This window comes from Triturus cristatus, chromosome 10 (assembly GCF_964204655.1).
Source record: "Triturus cristatus chromosome 10, aTriCri1.1, whole genome shotgun sequence".
NCBI classification, from domain to species: Eukaryota; Metazoa; Chordata; class Amphibia; order Caudata; family Salamandridae; genus Triturus; species Triturus cristatus.
In genome coordinates this window covers 221,483,203-221,505,444 of record NC_140593.1, presented here as the reverse complement: position 1 = coordinate 221,505,444, position 22,242 = coordinate 221,483,203, and the positions used below count along the sequence as shown (strand labels likewise).

Genomic DNA, 22,242 nt, shown 5'->3' with positions numbered 1-22,242 from the left:
GGGCTCCATTCCGCCCCAAATGCCAGCACCGGCTGTGAGCACATTGTGTTGGAAGCGCATTGATAGGAAATATCTACATCTATATATATAGATCTATCTATCTGGATATATATATATGAGACTCGTTTTGTTTCAACTCTCACCCCTTAATGAACGCCAGTGGGTTTCGAGATTCAGTGGGGTACAAGAGCAGTAGCTATTGCAGCTTCAGGGCCAACTCCTGCACGCAACTGAAAATAGTGTTTCTATTAAAAGAGATCATGCTGTGATTTTGAGCGCTCCCTCATGAAGGTTATCAATACCCCACTACCAATAATTTATCTTAATAGTTTTTATTGGGCGAACAGGGCTCAAATTGCATACCAGCACCTTAGACAGAAACAAGAGAACAATAGTACAAGTATAACCCCCCTCTCCCAAAATATAATAAAAGTGCAAATATTATTAACTACCCTCCTGGAGGAATGAATATGGTATATAGAACATATTAAAAGTAAATAAACTGAAAGTAACCATCGTCGCAGGAGAGGCTGTAGCATAATATAAGGAACACACAAAAGGTATATACAAAGTTAGCAAATGAAATATAGCTTGTGTCATCTTAAGAGTTAAAGGGACGGAGGGGAAGTGCACAGAAAGTTAGGGGAAGGTGGGCGTGTTAACCGAAGGTTATGGGATGGAGGGGGCATTTACAAAAAGGTAGCAGAGATATGTTGAATAAGTTAGGGAGGTTGAGTGAAACTAAGGTGTATGACAATGCATTATTCTGTTGTGCATTGTGGCAGCTACTATTTTAACACAATTACATTTAAAGCATAAATGGCACTTAGCTACAGTTTCCATTCAATTGATGCCCGAGATTAGGATGTTAGCCTGCCTAAATCAAGGCAACTAAACACAGCTAATCTAAGCCGATTGTTTCGGTGAAATTAGAAAAAGTATGTTAGACTAGAACACTAGAATGAAGGAATCTGAATCAGGAAGGTCCACTTGATTCGCAGGAAACTTCTGTGTTTTATAAAATAAAAACAAAGATTTTTTGCAGGGATTTCTGTGCTTCAGACGAAGTGACCTTTTATTATACCTCTCAGTTAGTTACTAATAACAAAAAATGCATTGTTTGTTGTGAAGGTGAGACTGTCAGTCTGGCACCCAGGGTGATTGTTTAAGTTTCCCATTGTGTTGGAGTGGTCTTGCCACAAGACGATGTGGCGAAAAACATTACATTACAGAACTTTGTTTTTGTATGTAGGTAGGAAAACAAGTTAAAAAGTCAGTGATCTTGATGCAGATACACAGGGTTGTGTGGCTCATGTGCTTCCTATACTTATTTGTGAGGACTAGCAATAAGGCAAATGCTACTTACCAGTATGCATCTGTTCTTGGCATGTAGAGCTGCAGATCTACACACCGTGCATAGATCGCCATCCGGTGTTGGTCCCGGATGTTTGCAGTTGTTTTTCCTCTTGGAAAGTCTTTGGAAGTCACGAGGTATGGGACTCCTCCTTTGGATCGTATTGCGCATGGGCTTCGGCTCCATCCTCAGATTGTTTTTCGCCAGCAGGGAAAGATGGAGCGTTGTAATAACAGTGAAGATGCCCATGTGTGTTGTATCTAAATAAGATAAGCTGGAACAGATAAAGTTAGCCGGGGAGGTGGGTGGGCATGTGTAGATCTGCAGGTCTACATGCCAAGAACAGATGCATACTGGTAAGTAGCATTTGCCGTTCGAGGCATATGAGCTGCAGATTACACACTGTGCATAGATTATATAGCAGTACCCATCCTTAGTGGCGACCACCTGTATCTGTTGCAGTGGTTTGAAATAATGTTTTGAGTACAGCCTGGCCCACACTAGCCTGTTGCTTAGTTTGCACATCTACACAATAGTGTTTAGTGAAAGTGTGCGGTGTTGACCATGTAGCTGCTCTGCAGCTATCATCTAATAGGATGTTCCCTAGAAATGCCATTGAAGCCCCCATTTTACGTATAGAGTGGGCTTTAGGGGGAACGGATAGCGTTCGTTTTGCTTTGTGGCACCAAATCTGAATGCATTTGAAAATCCACCTAGCTATCCCCGACTTGGAGATGGGGTTGCCTTTGTGTGGTGGTGAGAAAGAGACAAACAGTTGTTTGGTCTTACGAAAAGGTTGTGTTCTCTCGGTGTAGTAGAGTAAGGCTCGTTTGACATCTAATGTGTGAAAAGCTCTTTCTGCAACGGTCTGTGGTTGCGAGAAGAATACTGGTAGTTTTACAGATTGGTTTAGGTGAAAAGGAGAAATCACTTTAGGGAGGAATGTTGGGTTAGTACGGAGAACAACCTTGTTATGGTGCATTTGGAGAAAAGGTTTTTGAATGGTAAGTACTTGTATCACACTGACCCTTCTGAGGGAAGTGATGGCTACAAGAAAGTCGTTTTTCCATGTTAGGAATTGAAGTTCACATTTGTGTAGAGGTTCAAAGGGAGGTCCCATTAGTCTGGTGAGAACGATATTTAGGTTCCACACAGGTGAGGGTGGCACGCTGGGGGTAATTATTCTTTTGAGGCCTTCTATGAAGGCTTTAATGGTAGGTAGTCTAAAAAGTGATAGATGTTGCCTGTTTTGTAGATAAGCTGCTATGGCTGCAAGGTGCAGTCTAATGGACGTATAGGCTAGATTGCATCTTTGTAGGTATAGTTAATAGCCTATGATGTGTTGAATGGAAACATCTAGGGGATTGATGGTATTATTGTGACAGGGGGAAGATTTAGATAACCGAATTCTAGGATTTCAGGAGCCAGATCGCAAGGTTGAGCTGAGCTGGATCCGGGTGCCTGATCTCTCCATGGTTCTGGGTTAAGAGGTGTGGAGAGAGGTGTAACTTTTGCTGCGGTACTACAGATAGTTCCAGCAGTGTGGTGTACCACGGTTGTCTGGCCCAAGTTGGAGATACTAGGATTAGTGTGAGGGATTGCTGTTGTAGTTTGCGCACCACTAATGGAATGAGTGGGAGAGGTGGAAAAGTGTATGCAAATCTGCCTGACCAGTTCATCCATATCGCATTGCCTTTGGACAATAGGTGTGGATATCTGGCGGCGAAGCTTGGACATTTGGTGTTTTCGTAGGTGGCGAAGAGGTCTATCTGTGGATGCCCCCACATTTGAAAGTACGGGTGAAGAACTTGCGGGTGGAGTTCCCACTCGTGGAGTTGTTGTGTTTATCTGCTGAGCAGATCTGCCATAGTGTTTTGGACTCCTGGGACATGTTGGGCAGGAGAAAGATTTTCTGGGGTATGGCCCATCTCCATATGCTCTGTGCAATCTGAGAGAGCTGTGGAGAGTGTGTGCCGCCTTGTTTTTGTATATAGTGCACGGCTGTCATGTTGTCTGTGCGGACTAGGACTGCCTGGCCTGAAATCTGTGTTTGAAAAGATTTTAGGGCTAAGAATATGGCTAGTAACTCCAGATGGTTGATGTGGAGTAGCTTTTGTTGCGGTGTCCATCTGCCCTGCATGGTGTGATGTAATAGGTGAGCTCCCCAGCCGGAGAGCGATGCGTCTGTTGTCAGTACTATCTGAGGAACCGGGTCCAGGAACGGTCGCCCTTTGGAAAGGTTTTTGGTGGTCCACCACTGCAGAGAGCGATGGGTACGACCGTCTACCAACACCAGATCTGTTAATTGACCCTGGGCCTGGTTCCATTGGCGTGCTAAGCACTCTTGGTGAGGACGCATCTGGAGTCTTGCGTGAGGTACTATGAATATGCAAGAGGCATATTCCTATTAGTTGCATGAACACTCGAGCTGGAAGAGAGTGTTGTGGCTGAAATTTTGCACGTAGAGCTTGAATGCTTGCTATCCTGGCGGGACTGGGGTAGGCTAGCGCTCGAGGTGTTTATAGTGGCACCTAGATATTGTTTTACGTAGGACGGTTGGAGATGGGACTTTGCTTGGTTTACTGTGGCGTGCGTGTGTTGTACACACTGGTTGTATGAAATGGCCTTTATTAGCCAGTCGTCTAGGTATGGGAAGGCATGGATGTGTTGTCTCCGCAGGTGTGCTGCCACTACTGCTAGGCACTTGGTGAACACTGGTGGTGCTGTGGTGACTCCAAATGGGAGTACTTTGAATTGGTAGTGTTGGCCGTCCACTACAAATCTTCCTGTGAGCGTTGTGAACAGGAATGTGGAAATAGGCGAATTTGAGGTCTAAAGTGGGTAGGAAATCGTTGTGGGAGAGCAGTGGAAGTACCTGCTGAAGTGTTACCATGTGAAAATGGTCTAAGTGTATGTATCGGTTTAGAGGCCTGAGGTCTAGGATGGGCCGTAGAGTGTCGTCCCTTTTTGGTATGAGAAAATATAGGGAGTAGACCCCCATATTTTGTTGGTTGGTAGGAACCCGTTCTATCGCCCCCTTTTGTAGGAGGGAGATTAACTCCTGCTTTAGTAGTGTTAGATGTTCCTGTGACATTGGGCGTTGTCTGGGTGGAATGTTTTGGGGGGTAGATATTAGTTCTAGGCAGTAGCCTGACCAAATTATTTGTGTTACCCATTTGTCTGAGGTGATGGTAGACAGGAAGGAAATTTTGGAGTCTGCCCCCGACCGGAGTGGGATGGTCTGGGGGGAGTGGAGGGGAGTCATTGGGTAGGTGCCGAGGCAGAGCGGGCGGTGTTTGTCTTGCCTCTGCCTTTATTATTGTTGCCTCTGTAGCCGCCTCTTTGGTAACCCCTTGTAAAGGTGGACTGGGTAGGGGCCTTATATGAAGTGGAAGCGGTGTCAGAGGAGTAGCCTCTGGATGTGCTCCGAAAGGAAGAGCGGCGAAAGGAGCGCCTGGGAGGGTGTGATTGTAAGGCTCCCATAGACTTTGCTGTATCGGTGTCTTTTTTCATTTTTTCTAGGGCCTCATCCACTTTTGGGCCGAACAGATGTTCCTGGTCAAAGGGGTGGTTCAGGATGGATGCTTGCACTTCTGGTTTAAAACCCGAGATCCTTAGCCAGGCATGGCGACGGAGGAGGATGCTGGTATTAATGGATCTGGAGGCGGTGTCAGCTGCATCTAGGGCATAGCGGATGGAGGTATTGGTAATGGTTTTGCCCTCCTGAATTAATTCATTTGCCCTATTTATATATTGGTCAGGGAGGTGTTGCATTATGGCTTCTAGTTCGTCATAATGAGCCCTGTCGTATCTTGCCAGTAGCGCTTGTGTATTAGCGATGCGCCATATGTTGGCAGCTTGGGATGCAGTGCGCTTGCCCGATGCGTCCAAGAGTTTTGACTCTTTGCAGGTGGTGGTGCTTCGCCGGACGCTTGGGAGTGTGCCCTTCTTTCGTGCTGTAGACACTACTAGGGAATCTAGTGGTGCTGGCCCTATGATGTAGGCGGGATCTGTAGGGGTGGCTTTATATTTTTTGTCTATGCGCGGGTTAATGACCCTGGCTCTGTCTGGGTCTTTAAAGACCTCCGGCGCGTGTTTGATAACTCCTTTGAGCTTGGGCAGTATGGAGGTGGCCCTTTGCGTGGTATCAAAAGTATCGAGAAGGAAGTCCGCCTCCACTGGGTCGGTATGGAGATCCACCCCGCGATAGTGTGCAGCCCTTTGGAGTAAGTGGTTGAACCCTAATGAGTCTTCTGTTGGGGATGGTCTCGAAGGGTAGAGATCATCTTGCGGGACGTTAGGAATGTCAGGGAGGTTATAGTCGTCCCATGGGTCTGGGGAGCCTGTGGGAGTGGGGTCCCCTGTAGGTAGGTCATGGGGTACGTCCCCTATGTCCTCATAGACATCCTCATTATCATCATTATCCGGAGAGGGTGTGGGGGAATGATGAGGTGGGGGGGAGGAGGTGGAAGGGGGAGGAGGTGGAGGAGGGGAAGGTGGAGGGGGTGGAGGAGGTGGTGAAGTCATTCTGAAAGGGGAGGTAGCAGAGTCCTTCCTCTTTGGAGGTGGAGCTGGGGCAGGCTTTTCCAGCGGTCTCTTTTTGATGCTGAGCATCAAATGCCCGGTTTTGGGGTCGTTGATCAATGCCTATTGCAATGGATCAGGTGCAAAAAGTTCTTCTGAGGGTGGTGTGTCCGTCGACGCCGAAGGCTTCGGGCCGTCGTTTTTCTTGTTTTAGAGTCTGCGCTAGTCCGCTGTTTGGAACTATGCGGCCTGGAAAGGGCTGTGTGTTTACTCGGTGCCGAGATGGTTTTCCTCTTCGAGATATTGGTGTCGGTGGCCTTGTGTTTTTTGCTCGTTCCGGGGATGGTGTCGGTACCAAGGAGCTGGAGCTGGTTTTCAGCGCCGAGTGTTTTGATATGGGGCTCGGTGCCAAGGAGGCGGCCATTTTCTTTTTCGGCGTCGGTGCGGAGGAGTGTTCCTCGGCACCGACGGTGGGCTGGCTTGAGCCTGAGGGACCGGAAGGCTTATTAGGCTTCTTTACCGGTCCTAAAGGTGCGGTGTGGGAAGCAGTATCTTTGGTCTTGCCTAGGCCTGGATGCGAAGGCGTGACCCAAGCCTTTTTCGGTGCCCTCGAGGGTGTGGGGGGGGGGGGGGGGGGGGACTTCGGTACTCACGACCCTCTGTGTCGGAGTGATGTCCTCCACATCTGAATCGTTGGCTTCGAAGGCGCTGACGAGGCCCTCGTCGGTGTGTTGTCCTTCTGGAGCGTCGATACCTTCCCCGAAGATGTCGTCTGGAATCGCCGTTGACGAGTGTGCCATATTTCTTCGTGCCCTTCAGTCTCGAATGGTTTTCTTGGACCGGAAGGACTTGCACGCCGGACAGTCTCGAGCCTCGTGTTCAGGGAAGAGGCAGAGGTTGCATACTTCGTGAAGGTCGGTGTGGGGGAATTTGGACCCACATCGAGGGCACTTCTTGAAGGGAGTCCTTTCCATTAGCCAGGACCGCAGCTTGGAGAGGCTCGAAGGCCGTCGTCGACGACTGGAATCGAAGGTCTTGATCGATCAGAGCCGCGCCGAGTGTGGAGATCGTGATCGAAAACAATACCGCAAATTGGGGTGAGGATTGCGCGTCGATAGAAGAACTGGAAACTGTTCGGAATCGGAGCGCGAAGATCACATCCGAGCCCGATGGCGGAAAAAAACAATCTGAGGATGGAGCCGAAGCCCATGCGCAATACGATCCAAAGGAGGAGTCACATACCTCGTGACTTCCAAAGACTTTCCAAGAGGAAAAACAACTGCAAACATCCGGGCCCAACACCAGATGGCGATCTATGCACAGTGTGTAATCTGCAGCTCATATGCCTCGAACCTACATGTTATCAAGTAGGAGGTGAACTTAGCACTCACCACAGATGAACTAACAGCATCATACAATATTAAACAGCGAGCCTATGACAAATTTCTTCTGATCTTAACGACTGAGCTGATAATAATGGTTACACGTCCATCACTGACAAATGCATGCAGTATAATAAAAGAAGAAACAACGTACCTCTTTAGTGTTTTCAATGTAAAATACTCCCAGAACAAGAATGTAGATGATAGGAATGAAGAAAGATGAATGAGTGTAGAACTTGTTTTCCTTTATAAATAAGTCAGCTCTATCACATAGATAGAAATAGGTCATAATCAGACCCAGTTTGCAGACTGACTGCAACAGTACTTCCAAAGTAGAGGCAGCCGGGGTGGCAGTGGTGGGCTTCCTCTCCTCGCCACTTTCTAGGTCAGTGCACGGCTTGCTCCTTCGATGGATATTTCGATGGATCAATGTCTGTATTAAATAGCCAATTGCCGATGCAGCAAAAATACAAGCAGCTAGTTTCTGTATGAGTGTGAGCGGGGCACGAGGCTGGCAGCAGGAACCATCAACAGGCGTTACTATTTTATTGCAGTAGGCATTCATCAGAATCATGGCACTCTGTCAACAGAGAAAATTATAGCTCAAAAAACGTATTAACAAATAACAGGCTCCTCACAAAAAAAACAAAGTCTAAATAGTAGTCTTGAAATCAAGAATTAACTTAAGGCAGTTTAAAAATCAAAATCAGATTTCAATAAGTTCACGGTAGGTCTTCATTAATAATTCAGACAGTAAAAGAAAGGAAAATGTTACTTACCCAGTAAGCATCAGTTCTTGGCCTGTTGAGCTGTAGATTCACATGATTTGCATACTCCTGCCATCTAGTGTTGGGTCCGAATGTTTTACGTTCTTCTTCTTCTTCGAAGTCTTTTCAGTCACGAGGTAGGTGACTCCTCCTTTCGGTGATAGTGTGCATGGGCATCAACTCCATTGTTAGATTGTTTTCCCACAGAGGGGGAGAATGGAATTAGGTAAAGGTAGAATAAAGATGTCCATGCATATGTATGTAAGATGAGAAAGAACTGCAACAGGTATAGGTACCCGGGGAGGCGGGTAGGCACATGTGAATCTACAGCTCTACATGTCAAGAACAGATGCTTACGGGATAAGTAACATTTTCCGTTGTAGGCATGGGAGCTGTAGATTCACATGTTTTGCATACACTATACAGCAGCATTCTCCCAAAGCGGTGGCTAACCTGTAGCTGTTGTTTGAAAAAGTGTTTTAAAGTACTGCCTGGCCTACATTAGCTTGTTGCCTCGCTAACACATCTACACAATAGTGTTTGGTGAATGTGAGCGGTGTAGACCATGTTGCTGCCTTACAGATGTCAGCTAAGGGAATATTTCCTAAGAAGGCCATAGTGGCCCCCATTATGCGGGTGGAATTCGCTCTGGGGGTATTGGCAATGTTTTTTGAGCTTTTTTATAACTTGTTTGTACACATTTAACAATCCATCTTTCAATACTTGATTTTGAAATGGGATTGCCTTTGTGTGGTGGAGAAAAAGCAACAAAGAGCTGCTTTGTTTTACGGAAATCTTTTGTTCTTTCTACATAAGATAATAGAGCTCTTCTAACATCAAGTGTGTGTAGAGCTCGTTCTGCTACAGAATCAGGTTGAGGAAAGAACACAGGTAACTCAACTGATTGATTAATGTGAAAAGCAGAAACCACTTTTGAAAGAAATTTGGGATTGGTTCGAAGAAACACCTTGTCTTTGTGAAGTTGAAAGAAAGGCTCTTGTATCGATAGTGCCTGTAGTTCACCAACTCTCCTTAAAGAAGTGATTGCAACAAGATAATCAACCTGGTCCCATTAGCCTTGTAAGGACTATGTTCAAGTTCCATACTGGTGCAGGAGGAGCTCTTGGTGGTATTACTCTTTTTAGCCCTTCCATAAAGGCTTTAATCACTGGTACCCTGAATAGAGATACGTGTTGTCTGTTTTGTAAATGTGCAGCTACTGCTGCTAAATGCAATCGAATAGATGTATAAGCTAATCCAGATTGCTGTAAGTGTAATAGATAACAGATGATGTTTTGTATGGAAGAATCAAGGGGATTGATATTGTTATTGTTACACTATATAACAAAACGTTTCCCCTTTGCTGCTAGTAGTAGTTCTCCTAGCCTACTTTAGTTTATTCATACAGCCTGATGGTAATTGTAAATAATCAAACTCTACGACTTCAGGAGCGAAATCGTCAGGTTGAGTTCCCTGGGACTTGGATGCCTGATTTCTGCATGGCTCTGAGTGAGGAGACTGGAGTTTAGATGCAGCTTTTGGTGTGGAACTGCTGACAGCTCCAGCAGGGTGGTGAACCAAGGTTGACATGCCCATGTGGGAGCTATGAGAATCAGTATGAGGGTTGTTTGCCTGAGCTTCCTAACTACCAGCAGAATGAGTGGGAGAGGCAGAAAAGCGTAGGCAAATATTCCTGATCAGTTCATCCATAGGGTATTGCCTTTGGAGAGCGGGTGTGGGAACCTGAGGTGAAGCTTGGGCATTTTGTGCTGTGGCGAATAGGTCTATGTGAGGAAATCCCCATTCCTGAAAGTAGGGAAGAAGAATTTGGGGGTGAAGTTCCTACTCGTGGATTTGTAGTCTCTGTCTGTTAAGAAGTTCTGCAATTTGATTGTTTACTCCTGGGAGGTGTTCTGCCAGGAGATCAATTTTGTGATGTATGGCCCATTTCCAAATAGCTTGTTTTAGGCGTGACAGTAGGAGAGTGCGTCTCCCCCCTGTTTTTGTATGTAGTACATAGCGGTCATGTTGTCCGTGCGGACAAAAACAGTTATGCCTATAAGTTGAGTTTGAAAGGCTTTGAGCACTGGAAAAACTGCTAGTACCTCTAGGTGATTGATATGTATGCTCCTGTACTTTAGTGTCCATAAACCTTGAATTGTGTGAGTCTGATGGTGAGTGCCCCAACCAGTGAGCGATGTGTCTGCTGTTAGCACTGTCTGAGGAGCAGGGTAGACAATGGGCCACCCTTTGGATACATTTTGTGGGTTCCACCACTGCAGAGAGCAATGGGTGCGGCCATCCATAAACACTAGATCGATTAATTGACCCTGCGACCCTCCACTGACTTGCAGAGCATTCTTGAAGGGGAAGCATGTGAAGTCTTGCGTGGGGAACAATTATAATGCAAGACGCCAATATGCCTAGCAGTTTCATGAAGACTCTTGCTGGCAATGATTGGTTGGGCTGAAATTGAGTGAGAAGGGATTGATTACTGTGAATCCTGGCTGGCTGTATTGGGAGAGGCTAGAGCTTTGTGAGTGTCTATCGTGGCTCCCAGATAAGTTTGAGTGTCGGAAGGCTGTAGATGACAATTCAACACATTCACTGTAAACCCTAGTTGATGAAGTAAGTGAATAGTGGTTTGAGTGTGTTGGAGACCCATTTGGTAAGTACTGGTTTTGATGAGCCAGTCGTCCAAGTATGGGAAGACATGGATTTGTTGTCTCTTCAGATGTGCTGCGACTACTGACAGACATTTGGAAAATACCCTGGGAGCAGTGGTGAATCCAAATGATAGTACTTTGAACTGGTAATGATGACCAGCTTTGATGAATCTGAGGTATTTGCGAGGAGCAGGATGAATTGGAATGTGGAAAGATGCATCTTTTAAGTCTAGAGTAGACATAAAATTGCCCTGCTGTAAAAATGGGAGCACTTGTTGTGGAAATGCTCTGACAGTAGGTACAGGTTAGTTCTCTGAGATCTAGAATAGGTCTCAAAGAGCTGTCCTTTTTGGGGATGAGAAAGTACAGGGAGTACACGCCTGTCCCGTGATGTTGTAATGGCACAGGTTCTATGGCTACTTTGGAGAGGAGAGACTGGACTTCTTGCTTAAGTAGATCTAAATGTTCTGGTGACATTTTGTGAGAAAGTGGTGTTATGTTTAGAGGATTGTTGGTAAGCTCCAGGCAATAACCATGTTGGATAATTCCCAACACCCATTTCTGCAGTGATAGATTGCCAAATGGGGAGGAATTTTAAAAGACGCTAAATGATCGTGGGAAGTGTAGGCAAGTCACTGCTTGTTGGGGGAGGGGGAATTGCGTGGCGCGGAATCCTTGCCTCGACCTTTGTTGTTGTTACCTCTATATCTTCCTCTAAAGAAACCCCTTGTAGAGGTATATTGACTGTTGCCTTTTTAAGAGGTGGAAGTATTGTCTGAGAACATGTTTTTCGACCCTCCACGGTAGAAGGAGCGACAAAAGGAGCCCCAAATAGAGGGGGACTGCAGAGCTCCCATAGACTTGGCTACCTCGGTCTCTTTTTTTCATTTTTTTGAATGACTTATCTACTTCGGGCCCGAAGGGATGTTCCTTGTCAAAAGGAATATTTAAAATACACTGTTGTACTTCTGGTTTGAAACCAGGAATCCTCAACCATGCATGTCTTCTTAGTAACACACTAGTGTGGATCTCTGTGGCTGTGGTGTCTGCAGCATCCAAAGAGCATCTTATTGAGGCATTGGATATGAGCTTTCTTTCTTGGACTAAATCCTGGGCTTTTAATTTGTGATCATCTGCTGGGTGTTGTAGCAACTGTTCAATTTCGTCCCAGATCTGGCTAGAAGGGCCTTGGTGTTGGCAATGCGCCAATAATTCGCTGCTTGGGCAGCTACTCGTTTACCAGCGGAGTCTAACCGTTTTGACTCCTTGTCTGGAGGGGGAGCATCAGCTGTAGTCTGTGAATTGGCCCGTTTACGGGCATTAGAGACCACCAAAGAGTCTAGTGGTAACCAGGGGCGGCTCCTCCATTAGCGCAGAGGAGCGCCGCCCCACTGCTTTCTCGCAGTGCGAGAAGCAGAAACATAAAATAGTATTTTTAATACCATTTTATGTTTCTGCTTCTTGCGCTGCGAGAAAGTAGAAGACAGGGGTATGCCTGGTTGGGGGTGGGCATGTCGGGGAGGAGTGGCTTCCACCACTCGAGTACCCTGACTGTTTGGTCAGCCCTGGGGAGACCAAAGCAGTCATGTGCACTCTACATTTTCTCTATGTAGGCTGCATGCAGCCTACATAGAGAAAACAGCTTCCCTACCGGCTGGGCGCTGTCCGCGACTCTGCACCAATCACAACGCTGCCATTGCAGCGTTGTGATTGGCTTACATGAGGGGAGGGAGCATGCCTGTTCCGGTTTCTGTTCAGGAAAAAGCGGGACCTGGCCCAAGAGCAGAGGCTCTGCGGGGCCCAGTGAGGTAGGCTTTTTTTCTTTTCTTTTTTATTTTAATAAAGGTAACCCCAGTGCGACCCCCCCACCCACGAGTATTGCGAGCAGCGACTGGTGGTAACCGTCCTTTAATAGAGAATGGATCTGTGGGAGCAGATGTGTATTTTTTTATCACTCCTGGGTATGAGATTGAGAACCCGAGCCGGAAGTCTTAGAGACGTGTTTCGGTAGCAAGCCGGAGGGCGGGGCATCGGAAACTTGTCAGTGCCAACTGTGGCCTAAAGGCGGGGGTCAGACCGAAGCCTTTTGTTTTGGCTGCGTTGGAGTTCGGGGTTAAGGGACGTTGGATACTCACGGTACGTTGACCTTGTGGCAAATCATCTTCCAACTCGGAGTCCGATTCTGGAATGGAGACAAGTTCCTCTTGTTCTTCCTCGACCCCTTGTGCGTCCAATTAGTGCTCGGCATGTATTCGACGTTTTGGCTCTGCATCTTGCGACGTCGAGGCCGATGATCACGGAGCATTTTATTTCATTGGAACGATTTGCACGCATCGCAGTCCTGTTCGTTGTGCTCCAGAGACAAGCAGAAGTTGCACACTTTGTGCAAGTCTGTGCACTTATACTTGGCGCGGCACCGAGGGCAGAATTTGAATGGAGTCCGTTCCATCAACTGCAAAGTGGACCGATCCAGTGAGGCTGGACGGCCTTACCAAGATCTTCTATCAAAATAAAGGTTTTCCTCAACGGATACGATACGCGGAGAAGTGGGATACACGTTCAAAACAATACCGACGCGGGTAGATTGGACTGCGCACCAAGGGGAACCCGAAGAACAGCTTTGAACCGGAGTGCAGCAATACACGTCCGAACCCGATGGTGGAAAAAACAATCTAACAATGGAGTCGATGCCCATGTGCACTATCACCGAAAGGAGGAGTCACCACCTACCTTGTGACTGGAAAGACTTCTTTGAAGAAAAACAACTTGCAAAGATCCGGACGCAACACTAGATGGCAGGAGTATGCAAAGCATGTGATCTACAGCTCACATGCCTTGAACACGGTTTCCAAAACGGCATTATTGTATGTGTCCTTTTCAGGGACACCCCTTTTAAAGAGGTTGTATGTAACAGAAGAAATCAAATAGTTTGTAACTTGCAGCCATTGTTAATTCCCAAAACTCCCATGGTAATCTAGTAGCTAACACCCACAAATACCCTATGTAGACATTCACAGAAGAGCAATTTCAAACTAAGATGTCAACCCTTTCAGTGGGCAGTTTATAAACTATTTGACCTAGGACTCCAGCATTCACTTTCTTGTGTTGAGTTGCTAACCAAAGAATTGTCCTAATCATCAATACTATAATGAATGCTATATTATTTAAGAAAAGTAGCTGTGAACACTGCCCTGCTAAGCCTGCCATCAGCCAACATGCCACATTCCAGTTATATATTTTGGAAAATGTGGGCATGTTTCACTGTAACTTTATGTATCTCTATGGTTTGCTACAAATCGTCCAACTATTAGGGTTAGGCCCAGGTAAAATGTTCATTTCACTGGTATAATTCTGACCAATTTTGAGTTACACTTTTTAAGCAGAGTGCCCAAAATTACAAGGTACTGAATGGCTACCAGCATAAGTGGTGAATCTGTATTTCCTAACTGGTTTTGCAACACTACATATGCCATACAGCAAGAAAATCTAGTTAGGGTATTGGTGGTGTCCTGCATGACACAGTTTTAATAAAAAATACCAACTTACAAAGCAAATTGTGCCAGTTTAACTGGCAATACCTCATTGGTTTGGAAGGTACTTCGAGGGAGGCTTTAAATAATTTGTCTCTCCCGCAATCTTGGTTTTTAAAAGCATCCAGGTCATGCTCATGGCTAATGAATATGCTTAATCAGCACTGGCGCTTTGCATCAGGCTCTAAATACAGGGACAGGTGTCTCAAGGTGACTACAGGCATCCCGGTCATTTTGAAGTTCAAGGGAGGAATAGGAAAGTCAATCAGTGTAAGAGTGGAAACGGTAGACTTGATCATGGTTACTTGGATAGGTCCCAGCAGAAATACCCTACTATGGGCCACAAGTCACTTGGGTGCCGATGAAGAACAATTAGCTTTCAGCTATGGAAATGCTTTCAAAGTCTGTTGGAAATACATACAAGGGCAAAGCCAACAGGCAATGCACAATTAAAATGAGTCACAATGCAAGTTTGTGAATCGTTGCAGGCACAACGATTCACACTTCAGTGCAACTGATATTTAGATTGGTGTAGGATCAGTCAGCGTGCATGGTTTGTTCAATATGTCCAAGGCCATAGCCGTGTGTATGACAAGTGGAATTAACCAGAAAGGAACCAGTTTTTGATTAAGGGATAACGCAGAGTACATCTGCCCATAAGGAATATGCTACTTACCAGTATGCATCTGTTCTTGGCATGTAGAGCTGCAGATCTACACACTTGTGCATAGATCGCCATCTGGTGTTGGGCCCGGATGTTTGCAGTTGTTTTTCCTCTTGGAAAGTCTTTGGAAGTCACGAGGTCGGCGACGACTCCTCTGGATCGTATTGCGCATGGGCTTCGGCTCCATCCTCAGATTGTTTTTCGCCAGCAGGGAAAGATGGAGCGTAGTAACAGTAAAGATGCCCATGTGTGTTGTATCTAAATAAGATAAACTGGAACAGATAAAGGTAGCCGGGGAGGCAGGTGGGCGTGTGTAGATCTGCAGGTCTACATGCCAAGAAAAGATGGATACTGGTAAGTAGCATATTACGTTCGAGGCATATGAGCTGCAGATTACACACTTGTGCATAGATTATATAGCAGTACCCACACTTAGCAGCGGCCACCCGTATCTGTTGCAGTGGTTTGAAATAATGTTTTGAGTACAGCCTGGCCCACACTAGCTTGTTGCTTAGTTTGCACATCTACACAATAGTGTTTAGTGAAAGTGTGCGGTGTTGACCATGTAGCTGCTCTGCAGATATCATCTAATGGGATGTTTCCTAAAAATGCCATTGAGGCCCTTATTTTACGTGTAGAGTGGGCTTTAGGGGGAACGGATAGCGTTCGTTTTGCTTTGTTGTAGCAAATCTGAATGCATTTGACAATCCACCTAGCTATTCCCGACTTGGAGATGGGGTTGCCCTTGTGTGGTGGAGAGAAAGAGACAACAGCTGTTTGGTCTTATGGAAAGGTTGTGTTCTCTGTATGTAATAGAGTAAGGCTCTTTTGACATCTAGTGTGTGAAGAGCTCTTTCTGCAACGTTTTGTGGTTACGAGAAGAAAACTGGTAGTTCTACCGCTTGGTTTATGTGAAAGGGAGAAATGACTTTAGGGAGGAATTTGGGGTTGGTACGGAGAACAACCTTCTTATGGTGCATTTGTAGAAAAGGTTCTTGAATGGTAAGTGCTTGTATCTCACTGACACTTCTGAGGGAAGTGATGGCTACAAGAAAAGCGGTTTTCCATGTTAGGAATTGGAGTTCACATTTGTGCAGAGGTTCGAAGGGAGGCCCCATTAGTCTGGTGAGAACGATGTTTAGGTTCCACACAGGTGAGGGTGGCAGTCTGGGTGGAATTATTCTTTTAAGGCCTTCCATGAAGGCTTTAATGGCAGGTACTCGAATAAGTGATAGATGTTGCCTGTTTTGCAGATAAGCTGCTATGGCTGTGAGGTGCAGTCTAATAGACGTATAGGCTAGATTGCATCTTTGCAGGTGTAGTAAATAGCCTATGATGTGTTGAATGGACACATCTAGTGGATTGATGGTATTGTTGTGACAGTAGACGTTTCCACTTCGCGGCGTAGCACGAACTAGTGGTGGGTCGCCTAGCTTCTTTGATGACGTTCATACAGTCAGGGGGGAAGATTGAGGTAACCGAATTCTAGGATTTCAGGAGCCAGATCGCTAGGTTGAGCTGAGCTGGGTCCGGGTGTCTGATCTCTCCATGGTTCTGGGTTAAGAGGTGTGGAGAGAGGAGTAACTTTTGGTGCGGTACTACAGATAATTGCAGCAGTGTGGTGTACCACGGTTGTCTGGCCCAAGTTGGAGCTACTAGTATGAGAGTGAGGGAGTGTTGTTGTAGTTTGCACACCACTAATGGAATGAGTGGGAGAGGCGGAAAAGCGTACGCAAATCTGCATGACCAGTTCATCCATATCGCATTGCCTTTGGACAATGGGTGTGGATATCTGGCGGCGAAGCTTGGGCATTTGGCGTTTTCGTGGGTGGCGAAGAGGTCTATCTGTTGATGCCCCCCACAGTTGAAAGTACGGGTGAAGAACTTGTGGGTGTAGTTCCCACTCGTGGATCTGTTGTGTCTGTCTGCTGAGTAGATCGGCTATAGTGTTTTGGACTCCTGGGAAATGTTGGGCCAGGAGAAAGATTTTCTGGGGTATGGCCCATCTCCATATGCTCTGTGCTAGCTGAGAGAGCTGTGGAGAGTGTGTGCCGCCTTGTTTTTGTATGTAGTACATGGCTGTCATTTTGTCTGTGCGGACTAGGACTGCCTTGCCTGAAATCTGTGTTTGGAAGGATTTCAGGGCTAAGAATATCGCTAGTAACTCCAGATGGTTGATGTGGGGTAACTTTTGTTGAGGTGTCCATTTGCCCTACATGGTGTGATGTAATAGGTGAGCTCCCCAGCCGGAGAGCGATGCGTCCATTGTCAGTATTAACTGAGGAACCGGGTCCAGGAACGGTCGCACTTTGGAATGGTTTTTGGTGGTCCACCACTGCAGAGAGCGATGGGTACAATCGTCTACCAACACCAGATCTGTTAATTGATCTTGGGCCTGGTTCCATTGGCGCGCTAAGCACTTTTGGAGAGGACGCATCTGGAGTATTGCGTGAGGTACTATGAATATGCAAGAGGTCATCATCCCGATTAGTTGTATAAACACTCGAGCTGGAAGAGAGTGTTGTGCTGTAAATTTTGCGTGTAGAGCCTGAATGCTTGTGATCCTGGCCGGACTGGGGTAGGGTAGCGCTTTTGAGGTGTCTATGGTGGCACCGAGGTATTGTTTTACGTGGGACGGTTGCAGATGGGACTTTGTGTGGTTTACCGTGAAGCCCAGTTGGTGAAGTAGCTGGATAGTGGCATGCGTGCTTTTATTAGCCAGTTGTCTAGGTATGGGAAGACATGGATGTGTTGTCTCCTGAGGTGTGCTGCCACGACTGCTAGGCACTTGGTGAATACTCGTGGTGCTGTTGTGACTCCGAATGGGAGTACTTTGAATTGGTAGTGTTGGTTGTCCACTACAAATCTGAGAAACTTCCTGTGAGCGTGGTGTACAGGAATGTGGAAATAAGCGTCTTTTAGGTCTAAAGTGGTCAGGAAGTCGTTTTGGGAGAGCAGGGGAAGTACCTGCTGAAGTGTTACCATGTGGAAATGGTCTGAGTGTATGTATGTGTTTAGGGGCCGGAGGTCTAGGATGGGCCGTAGAGTCTCGTCCCTTTTTGGTATGAGAAAATATAGGGAGTAAACCCCCAGATTGCGTTGGTTGGTAGGCATGTGTTCTATCGCCCCTTTTTGTAGGAGGGAGATTACCTCCTGCTTTAGTAATGCTAGATGTTCCTGTGACATTGGGCGTTGTCTGGGAAGAATGTTTGGGGGGTAGACATTAGTTCTAGGCAGTAGCCTGATCGAATTATTTGTGTCACCCATTTGTCTGAGGTGATGGTAGCCCAGACATGAAGGAAATTTTGGAGTCTGCCCCTGACCGGAGTGGGATGGTCTGGGGGGAGTGGATGGAAGTCATTGGGTAGGTGTGGAGGCAGAGCGGGCGGTGTTTGTCTTGCCTCTGCCATTATTATTGTTGCCCCTGTAGCCGCCTCTTGTGAAGGTGGATTGGGTAGGAGCTTTATATGACGTGGAAGCGGTTTCAGAGGAGTAGCCTCTGGATTTGCTCCGAAAGGAGGAACGGCGAAAAGAACGCCTGGGATGGTGTGATTGTAAGGCTCCCATAGATTTTGCCGTGTCGGTGTCTTTTTTCATTTTTTCTAGGGCCTCATCCACTTTTGGACCGAACAGATGTTCCTGGTCAAAGGGATGGTTCAGGATGGAAGCTTGCACTTCTGGTTTAAATCCTGAGATCCTGAGCCAGGCATGGCGACTGAGGAGGACGCTAGTATTGATGGCCCTGGAGGCGGTGTCTGTTGCATCTAGGGCACAACGGATGGAGGTATTTGTGATGGTTTTGCCCTCCTGAATTAACTCGTTTGCCCTATTTTTGTATTTATCAGGGAGGTGTTGCATTATGGCTTCTAGTTCGTCATAATGGGCCCTGTCATATCTAGCCAGTAACGCTTGTGTATTGGCGATATGCCATATGTTGGCGGCTTGTGATGCAGTGCGTTTGCCGGATGCGTCCAAGAGTTTTGACTCTGTCAGGTGGTGGTGCTTCGCCGGACGCCTGGGAGTTGGCCCTCTTTCGTGCTGCGGACACTACCAGGGAATCTAGTGGGGCTGGCCCTCTGATGTAGGAGGGATCTGTAGGGGCGGCTTTATATTTCTTCTCGATGCGCGGGTTAATGACCCTGGCTCTGACTGGGTCTTTAAAGACCTCTGGCGCATGTTTTATAACCCCTTTGAGCATGGGCAGTATGGAGGTGGCCCTATGGGTGGTATCGAAAGATTCGAGGAGGAAATCCTCCTCCACGGGGTCGGTATGGAGATCTACCCCGTGATAGTGTGCAGCCCTCTGGAGTAAATGGTTGAACCCCAATGAGTCTTCTGGTGGGGATGGTCTCGAAGGATAGAGATCATCTTGTGGGACGTTAGGGATGTCGGGGATGTTATAGTCGTCCCATGGGTCTGGGGAGCCTGTGGGAGTGGGGTCCCCTATGGGTGAGTCATGGGGTGCGTCCCCCATGTCATCATATATGTTATCATGATCATCATCATCATCCGGAGGGGGTGTTGGGGAATGATGAGGAGGGGGTGGAGAGGGAGAAGGTGGAGGAGGTGGACGAGGTGGGGGAAGGTATTCTGAAAGGTGAGGTAGCAGAGTCCTTCCTTTTTGGAGGTGGAGCTGGGGCAGGTTTTTCCAGCTGTCTCTTTTTGATGCTGAGCATCAAATGTCCGGTTTTGGGATCCTTGGTCAATGTCTTTTGCAAGGGATCTGGTGTAAAGAGTTCCTCCGAAGGTGGCCTATCCGTCGGCGCCGAAGGCATCGGGGCCGTTGGTTTTTTGACTTTAGTGTCCTATTTAGAAGTATGTGGCTTGGAAAGGTCTTTTTGTTTGGTCGGTGTCGAGATGGGTTTCGACTTCGAGATCTCGGTGCCGGTTGCCTTGTGTGCTTTTGTCGGTTCCGAAGATGGAGTCGGTACCAAGGAGCTGGAACTGTGTTTCAGCACCGAGTGTTTCGGTATGGGGCTCAGTGCTGAAGAGGAGGCCATTTTCTTTTTTGGTGTCGGTGCTGAGGAATGTTTGTCGGCACCGACGGTGGGCTGGCTCGAGCCCGAGCCGCCTGAAGGCTTAATCGGCTTCTTTACCGGTCCCGAAGGTGCGGTGTGGGAAGCAGTGTCTTTGGTCTTACTCAGGCCCGGAGGCAAAGGCGTGACCGAAGCCTTTTTCGGTGCCGGTGAGGGGGGGGGGGGGGGGGGGGGGGTGCAAATTGGTACTCACGACCCTCTGTGCCGGAGTGATGTCCTCCACATCTCAGTCGTCGGCTTTGGAGGCGCTGACGAGGCCCTCGTCGGTGTGGTGTTCTTCTGGAGTGTCGACGCCCTCTCCGAAGATGTCATCTGGAATCGCCGTCGATGGGTATGCCATGGTTCTTCTTGCCCTTCAGTCTCGAATAGTTTTCTTGGACCGGAAGGACTTGCACGCCGGACAGTCTCGAGCCTCGTGTTCAGGGGAGAGGCAGAGATTACATACTTCGTGGAGATCGGTGTGGGGGAATTTGGACCCACATCGAGGGCACTTCTTGAAGGGAGTCCTTTCCATGAGCCATGAACAGAGCTTGGGTAGGCCCGAAGGCCGGCGTCGACGACTGAAATCGAAGGTTCTTGAGCGATGAGAGACGTGTCGAGTGTGGGGATCGCGATCGAAACAATACTGCGAATTGGGGTGAGGATTGAGCGTAGATTGAACTGGAAACCTGTTCGGAACCGGAGCGCGAAGATTACATCCGAGCCCGATGGCGGAAAAAAAAACAATCTGAGAATGGAGCCGAAGCCCATGCGCAATACGATCCAAAGGAGGAGTCACTGACCTCGTGACTTCCAAAGACATTCCAAGAGGAAAAACAACTGCAAACATCTGGGCCCAACACCAGATGGCGATCCATGCATAAGTGTGTAATCTGCAGCTCATATGCCTCGAACCTGTATATTTGATAGATATGTATTGTCATTCGAATCGGGCATCACTGAGCCCTGAAAATATTCTGGATTTTCTTACTGAAAAATTGGAAATCATTCCCACTACGTAATAGAATTGTACTTGATCTTTAAAAAAAGAAAATACATCTTTTGAAATTCAGACCGTTAAGTTCATACAATGGTGACTCTTTCCCTTTTCAGTACAACAGAGGATCAAGAAAGGCTATTTTAATTCATCATTTTAAAAAATACACTACTTGGTCAAGACAAATTGGCAGCAGCTACACCCAGGCATAATTATGCTCACTTAGATAGATGGAAACGTTAAAAAATAAATGAAAAATCGAATAAAAATGAAATCTATCATTTCTATAGTTCCACTGTCATACCTGCGTTATCAAACATATGTAAAACTATTCTTGAAGTAGTAACAAAACATACTTACAATAGCTCTGCTTGATTCAGGAATATGCAGCCCATCTGAAGATTCTGCAATCTTGTCCTCTGATATAAGTTTAGAGACACTGAAAATCTTAATTCTGGATTTGGAATTTCTGGCGCTGCTGTTTAAAATACCAACAGCTACTTCATTGTAGGCATCAATCTTTTCATTTGTGATCATTTTTCTACTTTCACTCAGGAGATTTTCATCAACAGGATCTAGTGAAAAGAAATACATGGTTGCACAGCTTTTCTTCCAATGATCGTGACTTAGGTAAAGTAATTATGCTATTGTTCACTATTATATTTGCTGATGAAAAGCACAGGTAATATACCACCTTAATCAGAAGGAGAACCAAAACCACAAGATATTTTTACACAAAGACTGGATGCCTAAAGCAGACACCTCAATTCAAATAAACTCAAATAGGTAGACAATATTGTTCTGCCCAATCAATAACAAATATACAGATTAGACACTTAATGACACAAACCATTCAAGAGAATGGAGTTAAAGTGAGGGTCTGTGTTCACTGCTTGAAACTGTATCTTTGCACAACTGTTTCAGATGTTACCATCCGGCTTCCCTACTTACAGGCTAGGGGCACCACTGCACCGAAGGACTAGTCGAAAGGTAAAGGAAGGTTTCTCTACTAAGACGAGTGAGACATCCAAAAGAAAAATTCTCTCGATAAACTCTTGCTAATAAATTAGAGGAAAGACCCTAAAAGGATTAAATCTGTGGTCACAAAAACAGAAAAGGTTTACAGAGATGGAGCTAAGAGGATGTTGCAGTTTTCTAATAAAGGGAACTTATTTTGAGCCGCACTACCAGACTAACAAGTCTGAGTTAAGGGACATAAAATATTACAACCAAAAAGATTAAGTTAGTCAATTTATTGAGAGGCTTTCCAATGCTAACAGAAATAAATATTTATTTGCATACAGGTCACTTTTTTCTCTCCTGATAGAGGTCAAACACATTTT

General features: G+C 46.4%; 1 protein-coding gene across 1 annotated transcript in view; it reads right to left on the bottom strand.

The window, feature by feature from the left end:
• Positions 1–22,242, bottom strand: part of CASD1 (CAS1 domain sialic acid O acetyltransferase 1) — a 224,404-nt gene that overhangs the window by 74,670 nt on the left and 127,492 nt on the right. The window contains exons 8-9 of the mRNA XM_085630840.1: positions 21,260–21,474; positions 7,415–7,840 (exon numbers count right to left, since the gene is read on the bottom strand). Coding sequence (XP_085486966.1) covers positions 7,415–7,840; positions 21,260–21,474 — 641 coding nt within the window. The remainder of the gene's footprint in view (positions 1–7,414; positions 7,841–21,259; positions 21,475–22,242) is intronic.